The 12,136-nt window shown below is 36.0% G+C and overlaps 1 protein-coding gene across 2 annotated transcripts in view; it reads left to right on the top strand.

Annotated features, from left to right (window-relative positions):
* Positions 1–11,880, top strand: part of ATAD2 (ATPase family AAA domain containing 2) — a 68,511-nt gene extending 56,631 nt beyond the window's left edge. Inside the window, exons 21-29 of one of the 2 annotated variants that reach the window (XM_047074152.1) lie at positions 905–1,101; positions 1,649–1,808; positions 4,484–4,606; positions 4,732–4,875; positions 7,403–7,798; positions 9,376–9,509; positions 10,350–10,478; positions 11,215–11,266; positions 11,708–11,880. In XM_047074152.1, the coding sequence (XP_046930108.1) occupies positions 905–1,101; positions 1,649–1,808; positions 4,484–4,606; positions 4,732–4,875; positions 7,403–7,798; positions 9,376–9,509; positions 10,350–10,478; positions 11,215–11,259 (1,328 nt within the window). In that variant the 3' untranslated portion in view covers positions 11,260–11,266; positions 11,708–11,880. Of the gene's footprint in view, positions 1–904; positions 1,102–1,648; positions 1,809–4,483; positions 4,607–4,731; positions 4,876–7,402; positions 7,799–9,375; positions 9,510–10,349; positions 10,479–11,214 lie in introns of both variants that reach the window. The other variant, XM_047074151.1, reaches the window with a different exon arrangement.
* The last annotated feature ends 256 nt before the right edge of the window (positions 11,881–12,136 follow it).

The raw sequence follows: 12,136 nt of genomic DNA, 5'->3' as shown, positions 1-12,136 counted from the left end.
ATACCTCTACTGCTTATAAATCTCTGTGCTTCCCATTAAAGTAGACTGAAGATCTTAAAGCATACAAGGCCTTTCTTTCCTAGTATACTCCCAGTCCATGTAGAATTGCAGCTGGAATTCATAGTAAAGCCCCAGCCCATTTTCGGCACTTTCGTTCTCCCCTCCTTCCCCCACCTCCTTCTTTGCAAAGCACTCTAACTTTACACCACATGCAACATATTCCTGCCTTTTCTAATTCCATTCATTCTTTTGCTCCCTTTCAGTAATGCTTCTATCCCCATTTGCCTATCTCTGCCTAAGGACCCATTTGTCCTACTACTGTAACTCATTTTTCACTCCTTAACATATCTAGGCAAAATTAATTTTCTATCATTATGACCCACTGTACTTTTTTCATACTAATATCACATTACAGAGATGTGATAATTATCTGTTACTTACTCCTTTAGTAGATTGCCAGTTTATTAGGGCAGCACTCTCATACTCCTTTTTTAATCCTGAGTACTTGTACATATCTGTTTAAACAAAGTTAAACTTGTTACATTTGAAACATAACACAATTTTTTATTACTTTAAAAATTAACTAGTAAAAAGCTTTTTTTTAGTAGAATATTCTTGTTCTGAAAATAATGCATTTTCAAAGTTTTAATAGCCTCATAAGTGATCTTAAAATGGAAAAGAGGTAATGACTTAGGAATTCGCATTCCAGATTACAAGTTACCAATTATTGTAGGAAGAGATGTAGGGATAGAGATTATGGTAACACTTTAGTGTTTCAAATCCTCTATTCCTGGGGTCTATAAGGAGGATAACCCCTGAAAGCCTGGCTATTGTGTGCACCAAATTATTTGTCGCCCTTGATATGATGAGAGAGTAGTAACTAAAATCTTCCATTCATGTGAAGTTTTGCAGGCCTTGGAGGTTCTCCCTGTGGCACCACCACCTGAGCCAAGACCTCTAACAGCAGAAGAAGTGAAACGACTAGAAGAACAAGAAGAAGATACATTTAGAGAACTGAGGATTTTCTTGAGAAATGTTACACATAGGCTTGCTATTGACAAGCGATTCAGAGTATTTACTAAACCTGTTGACCCTGATGAGGTATTGATTTAATCTTTGGATCAAATGTGTTCTAAACTATAATATTATTAGAGAATATTTGAATAGTTTATGTGGTTCCCTGTCTACACTCTGAACTTCTTTCCTTTGTGTGGAATATATGGAGTAGTGTCCTAAGCACATGGAGACTTAAGAACTATGTAACACATTTTTCTTTCCTCCAGAGAGTAGCCAGTGAACTTTGTGATTTAAGAATGACTTAATGCTACATGATATTATTGTAACCTACACGGTTTAGAATGAGCTGAAATAATAATAAGCTGAATAAGTGAAATCTTAAGTTGACATTGAAGGATGGGTGGCGTTTGGACAAGGAAAGAGGTATAAGATATTACTGGAGATATGGGTGCCCAAGAACAAGAGTAAATACAAAATAAAACCAGCTTTAAATAGAGTCAAAGGTTTAATATTAATATATTATCATTACTTCTTATAGATTTATTCTCTCACCCCTGTATTGCCTGGCAGAGCAACTAGACTCCAGTGTTTTTATGTTCAGAGTTCATTTAGTGATTTGCTTGAATTTTAGGTTCCTGATTATGTCACTGTGATAAAGCAACCAATGGACCTTTCATCTGTGATCAGTAAAATTGATCTCCACAAGTATCTGACTGTGAAAGACTATTTGAGTGATATTGATCTGATCTGTAGTAATGCTTTAGAATACAATCCGGATAGGGATCCTGGAGGTAAGCATTAGTGGGTTTTTTCCCCAGGGAGGGGGCAGGAACAGGGACTGCTAACATTTAGTGAGGGTTGACTGTATGCCAGGTAATATACTATAAACATTTTACATTCACAATGCCATTGAATACAGCATTATTCTCATTTTACAGTTGAGGAAAATGAAGTTAGGTTAGAAAACTTATTCAGGATCATACTGCCAGGAAGTGACAGAGGCAAAATTTGAATGCATGTTTCTTTGATGCCAAAATGCCTGTATTTATTAACTGTTGTGTGATGTATCCTCTAATGAGACACAGAATCACTAACAACCTCACTTCTTTCATTTGTTTATCAGTGTTCTGTCTCGAAGTAGAAAATAAACACCCTGTAATAAAAAAAGGTTCAAAAGAATTTTCTTAGTTTAGACCATTGCAGTTTTTATTACAAAAGTAATATATAATACTTGCTAATAATTTTTTTAAATTTTTTTACATTTATTTATTTTTACGTTTATTTATTTTTGAGACAGAGAGAGACAGAACATGAACAGGGGAAGGGCAGAGAGAGAGGGAGACACAGGATCTGAAACAGGCTCCAGGCTCTGAGTGGTCAGCACAGAGCCTGACGCGGGGCTCGAACTCACGGATCGTGAGATCATGACCTGAGCCGAAGTCGGACGCTTAACCGACCGAGCCACCCAGGCACCCCTAACGTTTATTTATTTTTAAGACAGAGACAGCATGAATGGGGGAGGGTCAGAGAGAGAGAGGGAGACACAGAATCTGAAACAGGCTCCAGGCTCTGAGCTGTCAGCACAGAGCCCAATGTGGGGCTTAAACTCACGAGCCACGAGATCATGACCTGAGCCGAAGTCAGACGCTTAACCAACTGAGCCACCCAGGCGCCCCTATATTTTTAAAACCAAGCCTCCTAGATTTATTATGGTGATCACTTCATAATGTATATAAATATTGAATTACTGTGTTGTACACTTGAAACTAATATAATATTATAAGTTAACTACACTTCAATAAAAAATAAGTCGCCCATTTTCTCTCTCCAAAGGTGGACACTATTAAGTTTGGGGATAACTTTTTTAGATCTTTTCTATACATATACCCATTCTGTCCTCACCTACACAGGCAATTAAAAAATAAAATTTGTAAGGGCACCTGGCTGGCTTAGTCAGTAGAGTATGTGACTCTTGATCTGGGGATTGTGGGTTTGAGTCTCACATTGGGTGCAGAGATTACTTAAAAACAAAGTCTTTAAAAAATAAATAAAATTTATAAAATAAGGGAATTTTTAATGACACTTGTTCATATATGTAATATATCTATCTATATATCTGATATAAACTTACTCATATCCAAAAATATTCTTTCTTAGGTGCTTCTTTTTCTTAGCTTCCTATTTTTCTTTTGTGGCTAGTGTCCTTTACTCTCAGTGGATAGTTTTGGTTGTTTTTTTTTTAATAGTCCTGTTAACTCTCTCCCCAGTACATTGGCTTTCTGTTTTCTAATTGGAAGTGTTTATAAATTGGCCTGATTAGCACAGGGACCTACTGAGAGTTTGTTCAACAATTGAAAAGCTCTCTGTTCTTCCCCTCCCAGTCCTTACCCTCATCTTCCCTAGGCATTTCCCTGTAATTCAGAATTCTATAGGTAAACCCTGGGAAACAGGTTACCAACCTGAGAACACCTCTTAATTGTCGAAAGAAGGAAGCATTTACAGTGAAGGCTGAGGACTTTTTCTGTTTCATTGCAGTCATACTGCTGCTGCTGCTTCTGTCCATCATGACAATCTAAAATTACTTGAGACCAGTGGTGTTGAAACTTTAGCAGGCAATCAGTGTCTCCTAGAGGACTTGTTAAGATGCAGCTTGTAGGGCCCCATCTCCATGGTTTCTGATTCTGTAGATGTAGGATAGGGCCTGAGAATTTACATTTCTGACAAGGTTCCAAGTGATGCTCATGCTACCATAGTTGGGGAATCAGTGCTTAGACTTTTGCCTGTGCCCGAATTTGAAATCCCCTGAGGAATCTTTCTGATACTATAGCTATTGCTGTCAACTCTTAACCTGGGTGTGAATATTGCCTATTGCCTTATGAGGGAATTGATCCAGGTGTTCAAGCAATTTTACATTCAGTTATTACCTGCCGTCTGCCTCAAAGCATATTCCAGTTTTTAGTGCTTGGACTCTGAGTTTAGGGGGCTTTTCCAGTGTTTCCTGTATAGGGTTGCTATTTAATTGTCTTTCTGTTTAGTTTCTCTGTCAACGCAGTAACATTGTCTCTATATCTTCTAAAATTCTTTTACATCCCTGGCTCACTAATGATACAGCCTTCCTTGCTGTTTTTGTTGTCCTGTTGTTATATAGTCTTGCTGTTGATTGATTCTTCTATTTTTTTCTGATATTTCACAGGGAGCTAGATAGGACAGAGCAATAAAATTGTTTGGGGTTAGTCTGCTGAATTAAATCTGACATCCAGAACATTAGATTAACAGCAAAAACAGAACAATACAATTCCAGTAACTTTTAGTCTTCCTGGTAAAAGTAAAAAAGGAATTTTGATTTTCTTTTCTTTTTCTCCCCCCCCCCCCCGCCCCCCCACAATTTTAGCCCAACATGTTGAGTTTATTTTTGGGAAATTATTAAAAAGAAATTTTAAAATTATATCCTTTGTTCATTTCTCAGATCGTCTAATTAGGCATAGAGCCTGTGCTTTAAGAGATACTGCCTATGCAATAATTAAAGAAGAACTTGATGAAGACTTTGAGCAGCTTTGTGAAGAAATTCAGGAATCTAGAAAGAAGAGAGGTAGGAAAATGATTTGGCATCAGAAAAAGACACTTCTCATTTAGTGTATTGAGTTCTTTTAATTAATCCTTCATGTAATTTTGAGATCTGGACATTTGACTTGATATTCCATGTCTACTTATAAGGTTGTAGCTCCTCCAAATATGCCCCATCTTACTATCATGTGATGCCAAAGCAAAATTCCACCTCTGTTGGTGATAAAAGATCAGAATCAGAGCAGAATGATAAACTAAAGACACCCAGTACTCCTGTGGCTTGCAGTACCCCTGGTAAGTGCACTTGGGTAATTTTTACTTATGAAACTAGCCTTTATTCTCTACTGATGCCATTTACTTTCTCTTTAGTTTTCTCTATATTAATGTGATGAATTACCTTGATTTTGTTAGTATTAAGGCAACTTTGCATTGTTGAAATACATGCAGGTTTATAGTAATATACCGCTTGTAGTCCCAGTTCACCTTCATCTAATTGCAGGATTGACTGATTTGAAATTGAATTTCATTTCTGTAAATTCCAGTTTGTGTCCCTTTCCTCCTTATTCTTAGGGTATAACTCCACCAGGCACTAATCCAAAGCCTATGGGTTTTCCCAGGGCCTCCCTTCCTTGGAAGGCTCTTATTAATTCTAGTTTTTGTTCTTTGAGCCCCAAAATGTCTGACTCTCCTCAGATCTTAGATTCTCAGTTATTCGTTTGTTCTCCCAGATTCTGGTGCCATAATTCCTCAGTGCCTTGTTAGATCTCAGATGCTTTTAAACAAAATTTTTATTTTTTTTTATTTTTTTTATTTTATTTTTTTAAAATTTTTTTTTTTCAACGTTTATTTATTTTTGGGACAGAGAGAGACAGAGCATGAACGGGGGAGGGGCAGAGAGAGAGGGAGACACAGAATGGGAAACAGGCTCCAGGCTCTGAGCCATCAGCCCAGAGCCTGACGCGGGGCTCGAACTCACGGACCGCGAGATCGTGACCTGGCTGAAGTCGGACGCTTAACCGACTGCGCCACCCAGGCGCCCCTAAACAAAATTTTTAAAACTGTGTGTGTGTGTGTGTGTGTGTGTGTGTGTGTGTGTGTGTGTTTTGCAGGGGTTGGGATGTTCCCTTATTGTATTGCCAGTTAGTCTATCCTGGGGTAAGTGATTTGAGATAGAGTAACCCCTTCTTTTGTAAAAATGTGAGGAGGCAGCTGGGAAAAAGAGGATGAGAAAGGCACACCAGCAAGAGAGCTGACCTACCAGAATGCTCTTGGTCAAATGAGTTTTGAGTGTGTGTGTGTGTGTGTGTGTGTGTGTGTGTGTGTGGAAATTGAGGACGTGGAAAATGTCTTCTTTAAAACAACCCATTCCTAGCTATATACCCATCAGGAATGCATACATTATGTTCACCAAAATACATGTATAAGAATGTTCATGGAACTAGTATTCATAATAGTCCAACACTGGAAGCAATCCAGATGTCCATCAACAATAGAATGGGGGTGTGCCTGGGTGGCTCAGTCCTTTGAGCGGCCTGGCTGACTCTTGATTTCAGCTCAGGTCATGATCTCTTGGTTTGCGGGTTGGAGCCCCACATTGGGCTCTGTGCTGACAGTGTGGAGCCTGCTTGGGCTCTCTCTCTCTCCTCTCTCTGCCTCTTCCCCGCTTGCACTCTCTTTCAAAATAAATAAACATTTAAAATATATATATAAAATAAATACTAAAAAAGCCACAATAGAATGGGAAATATCAATTATTGTACAACAGTGAGAATGACTAAACTTGAAGTGTGTGCCACAGTATGGATGCATCTCCCAAGTATAATAATATTTCAGTGTAGGTATCCTGCCTCTAGCCCAGACAGAATGTTTAATCTCTGTATATCTTTAGTTTCTTCAGCTGTAAAATGATGTTGATAATGGTCGCAAACCTGATCAGGTTAAAGTGGAATTTCAGTGAGTCAGTACACACATAAAGAGCTTGGAAGGTATTACTCAGCAGTCAAAAAGAATGAAATCTTGCCATTTGCAACAACATGGATGGAACTGGAGGGTATTATGCTAAGCGAAATAAGTTCGAGAAAGACAATCTTATGATTTCACTCATATGTGGAATTTAAGAAACAAAACAGATGAACACGGGAAGAGAAGGAAAAATAAGATAAAAACAGCGAGGGAGGCAAACCATAAAAGAGTCTTAAATACAGAGAACAAACTGAGGGTTGCTGGAGGGGTGGGTGTTGGTAGGGGGATGGGTTAAATGGGCAATGGGCATTAAGGAGGGCCCTTGTTGGGATGAGCACTGGGTGTTCTAGATAAGTGATGAATCATTAAATTCTGCTCCTGAAACCATTACTATACTATGTGTTAACTAACTTGGATTTAAATTTAAAACAAAACAAAACAAAACAAAAAAAAAAACAGCTTGGAAGAGTTCCCACTATATGGTAGGCACTATAAGTATAGGCTATTTTTAGTCTTGCCCTCCCTTACTCCAGTTCATTCTTCATACTCCTCCCACAATGATTTTTGTAATTCAGTCATTGGACAATTCATATAATTGACCTTCTTAAAATTATTCAAGATTTTAAAAAAATTATTCAGGGTAAAATCCAAGCTCCTTAGGGTGACAGGTGATTGCCCTCTTTTGGCCTTCTTCTTACAGTGCTCTCTACCTTTGTTTCTGTGTTCCAATCATACAAGACAGTAGTGGCTTCTCAAGCTCTCTACCCTCTTATATATCAGGAGGTATTTTTTCCCCACTTACTTGGACTTTAGAAAATTGCTGAATGTTCTTCTATTCTTTTCTTTAAATTCTTTGAAGCTCAGTTGAAGAGGAAAATCCGCAAAAAGTCAAAGTGGTACTTAGGCACCATAACAAAACGAAGGAGGATTTCACAGGTGAAAGATGAGAGCCAAAATGTCACAGATGACAAAATTGAGAGTGATACAGAGGAAAATCAAGACACAAGTGTAGACCACAATGAGACTGGAAACACAGGAGAGTCCTCAGTGGAAGAAAATGAGAAACAGCAAAATGCCTCTGAAAGCAAAATAGAATTGGGGAATAATAACTCAAGTATTTGTGATATTGAGCATGAACTTGAAGAATCTGGGAAAACTACAGCATGCACAGAATTGAGGAAAGATAAAATTGTTTGCAACGGAGATGCTTCTGGCTCTCAGATAATAGATATTTCTGATGAAAATGAAGCTAAAGGTAAGGCTTTCTCAAGCAACTTACTAATTATAATTTTAAAAGATGTTTCACTCAAAGTTCTTAAATGACTGATTACCATTTCAGTTTATTCCTTTTCCTTTTCTTTCAGAATGCAGGTGTTAATTAGAAACAAATTAGCATTAACTTTACTTGCTGTTTAGCTTGTAAATCACTGCTAAAACTATAGTGTGGCATCATATAGACCTGGAATTGAACCCCTAGTCCACTACTTAGTAGCTTGTGACCTTGGGCAAGGTCTTGTCCTATCAGTCTCAGTTTTCTCATCGGCAAAATTGGGGTGGATGGTAGTCAGGTAATGAAATACTTTGAGACTTGAATAAAAGAATTCATCTAAAGCATGTAGCAAAGTACTTGGCTACACAGTTTTTAAAAACTGGCAGGATACCCTCTTCTTTTTAAGCAAGAGAAGCAGTTTTCTGTGATCCTAGCTGAGTGGTGTAGAACATCACTCACCCCCATCATTCCTCTGCTTCTCTTAAAGGTTAAGTCCAAGATTATTTCTACTTATTGTAATGATCCTGCTCCCAAAGTTATTCATTTAGAATTGTCTTCTGTCTGAATCTTCTTGGATCTTTAGCAGTAGATTTGTTTGGGTTTTGGAAAAGCCAAACGTTATTTAGTCTTAAAAAGCAAAAAGAGGGGTAACAGAGTCAAAATTTATTTTGGTCAAAAACAAGTATTGATAATGTTAATGAGACTTTTTTTTTCCCAGTGGCTTATAGGCTGTAGGGAAACCTTTTATCAAGCAATTCCTTGAAATGAGTTCTAGTGTGTTTGAGTAACCATAGCATAATGGACTAGGATATAGCCTTTCCAGCGTGGATATTTTAGTTGTTAGTCCTCTGGCTATATGAGGCAGTATGTTTTATGTGGATTCAGAGTTTTCTTTTTCTTTTATCGTCTTTTTAAAAAGAATACTATTTAATGGGGTACAGGTACTTGTTTACATATCAGCAGATTTGGGTTCTTGTCCTAGCTCTTAACAACAATTAGGTATGTTGACCTTAGAAAAGTCTCTTCACCTCTCTTGACCTCATTTTTCCTATCTATCAGTGAGTAGGTTATTCTAGGTTGGAGATAGGCAAACTTTTTCTATAAAGAGACAGATAGTAAATAGCCATACAGCCTCTGTCACAACTAGTCCACTCTGTTAGAAAAGTAACATTGACATACATATGTAAAATGGGCATGGTTGTGTTCTAATAAGATTTTATTTATAGCCGTAGGGCAAATTAGGCCTATGGGTGGTAGTTTGCAATTCTTAGATTACTGAGGTCCCTTCCAGCTCTTAAAGTCTATGAATCTTATATCTAAGTATAGAATAGTTCAACCTGTTGAGGATGCTTTGAAAAACTCAATTTGAGAAGTACTTCTCTCTCCCTTTTTTTTTTTTTTTTTGAGTGTGTAAGTGGCAGTATCTTAATTTTACAGTAAAGCGAATCAACCAGAATCAGTGTCTGTATTTAGTAAATATGTCCTGCTAGGTAATCTGCCTAATATTTATGTTAAGCATTATAATGTCTGTGAACCAAATAATAGTTCATTTTTCATCCTAGAAATGTGCATTCTGCGAATGACTCGAGCTAGACGTTCCCAAGTAGAGCAACAGCAACTCATCAGTGTTGAAAAGGCTTTGGCAATTCTTTCCCAGCCTACACCCTCACTTGTTGTGGACCAGGAGCGATTAAAAGTATGTAAATTGAAATCGTAATGCTTTCATTGTGCAGATTAGTAATATAACCCACCAAAAATGACTTGTAATAGTGTATTTTATCAATTTCGCAATAAATAATGACCTTTTATGAAAGGATGAACTTGGTATGAATAACTTTCATAAAAGCAGTAGTTAGAGATGGCTAGTGTATTGATATTGTACTTCTTAACATATTTGTCTGCATTATTGATCCTATACATTGTTTTTATGGCCATCACCAGTGAGCATTTTAGTTGGTTTTTACTTAACTCTACTGGCATTTTTTTGGTTAACTGAGGGGTCATGGCATATTCTTGTAGGGCCAGACTTGAAGCATCACAGATATCCAGTGAGTCCATTCCAGTCATAAGAAAAAACATTGAGCAAATACGAAAAAGCCTTTTTATAAGAAAAAAAACTGAGGTAGTGAGGTAGTTCACTGTTTATGTGCTCTTTTTGTTGCACTTTATAAGGTACCTACAGTGCCATAAAATGCCCTGCAAAAATGTTGCTTTTTTGCTTATTAATCTTTGAGATTTCTTTGACAGACTTTAGTTTGTCCGTAGAGATTTCTAGCTAAAGTTGCAATTGGACACCTCCTCAGCTACGGTTTTTAGGATGGGAGTTCTCCAGGGCAGAGACCAGGATTACAGAACGATGATGCTGAGTTAACTGTTGCTAACTGTCAGAGCCACTAGCAGTGTCATCACATCTCACCAAATAGGTCTGCCCTCACTCTGGCTTATATGCTAAAAATTCCCCACATCTTCAAAAATATAGTATCTTGTCTCATGGAATTTATCTCTCATATATATAAACACTCGTGTTTTCTTTTAGAATCTTTTGAAGACTGTTGTTAAAAAAAGTCGAGAATACAATATTTTTCAGTTGGAGAATTTATATGCAGTAATCAGCCAATGTATTTATCAGCATCGCATGGACTATGACAAAACAGCACTTATTCAGGTAAACCAATCTATATAAGGAATTATAGGATGATAAAAATTTTTAAAGACCATTTTTTAATATGTGGATTATGGACTATTTCTAGACACAGCCAAGTTCTGTGCTTTTTGAAATCTAGCACTTCACTAGTTTGTGTTTCTTCAAAAAACATTGCAACTATTGTATTAGAAGACTATGAAAAATCTCTATTTTGTGTGTGTATTGATGAAGATATAAAGCTCTTTTAAAGATAAGACTTAAGATGGATCAATCTGTATGTCTTTACCTACTCTTTATAGTGAGCATTGGTACTAATTTTTAAAAATAGATATTGGATGATAATATAGTATACTATACACACTACTGGTACCTACTAATATAGCTACTAGTATATAATATACTTAGTAATTAGTATATCTACTAAGTATAACATGGTACCTAAATAGCATAATATGTATGTAACAGTACCTACAAAATATGAAATATTAATACCTAGAAATACACTAGTGCCTTGATTATAACTATTTGAACTTAACATAAGATGAATGCATCTCAGACTCATTTCAAAGGGATTTAAATGAAGTCCCATTGGTGATATCAGTTTGTGTGATAGTCCTAAATACTGAACTAAATTTCTATTTTCACTATCATATATGGGTTAATAATATTCTTGAGGTTGTTGACAAAATAGATGTAATGTTTCTTTAGCTTTTTTCATATTGAAAGTTACTATTTTTCCTTCTTACTCTTTATCTAGAAAATGGAGCAAGAGGTAGAAAACTTCAGTTGTTCCAGATCATGATGTCTTGGTATCAAATATTCTTTATATTCAGTTCCTATTTAATTCACCTTTGTTGTGTCCGTATAACTGGTGCGAGATGAAATCCTGCATCTTTAAGGAAAAGATTAAAATAGTAAATAAAAATATTTAAGCTTTCTTGGTATTTATGTACATGTGTAAGATAAATTACAGAGATAACTGATAAATATTGAAAGTTTGATTGAAAAAGGCACTGTAGTAATAGTAATTCTGTAGCATATGAAGTGTGGCCAACTCTTAATAAAAGTAATTTTGATAACTAATGTTTTATGGCACTTAAGAGTAATTAGTGACATTGATATTTTTTGTTTTGAGCACTTTTAAGTTTTTTCCTTCCTAAAAATAGTTTCTTGTATCAGACTAGAAACTTAATCATTGTGTCTTTGCCATTCTTTTTTTTTTTTAATTCCCATCTCTCATTTTCCTTTAGCTTTCTTTGCCCAGTTACTTAAAAGCCAGGATTCAAGTCATGATTTGTGGGAAGGTCCTTGAACAACTTCTGTACATGAATGTCAAAATTGATGCTTTTTAGATAAACATTTTTATAATTCTGATTTGGGTTAATAAAGATTTTAAATATTTTTGGTTTATTTTTATGATTATACACACAAATGTATTAATAATTACTTTGTTGAATATCTTTTTAATAGAACAAAAGTTTTATATTTGAAAACTCTTTATATCCTTCTAAGTTTGTGTTTAGGTTGTATTCTATAGATAGCTTTTATATACAATTATATAAAGATAAATATTATAAATTTTGTATTAATGATACCAAAAATACATTTCTTTCTTAAAGCAATAAAACTATTCACTACCATGCATATTCTTTTGTTTTGTTCTTTTAAAGAGACATTCT

Source organism: Lynx rufus, unplaced genomic scaffold (genome assembly GCF_022079265.1).
Source record: "Lynx rufus isolate CCGP_SWC_20201006 ecotype Redwood Valley unplaced genomic scaffold, mLynRuf1.p SCAF_12, whole genome shotgun sequence".
Lineage (NCBI taxonomy): Eukaryota > Metazoa > Chordata > Mammalia > Carnivora > Felidae > Lynx > Lynx rufus.
The sequence above is the reverse complement of the archived record's forward strand: the minus strand, read 5'-3'. Positions and strand labels throughout refer to the sequence as shown.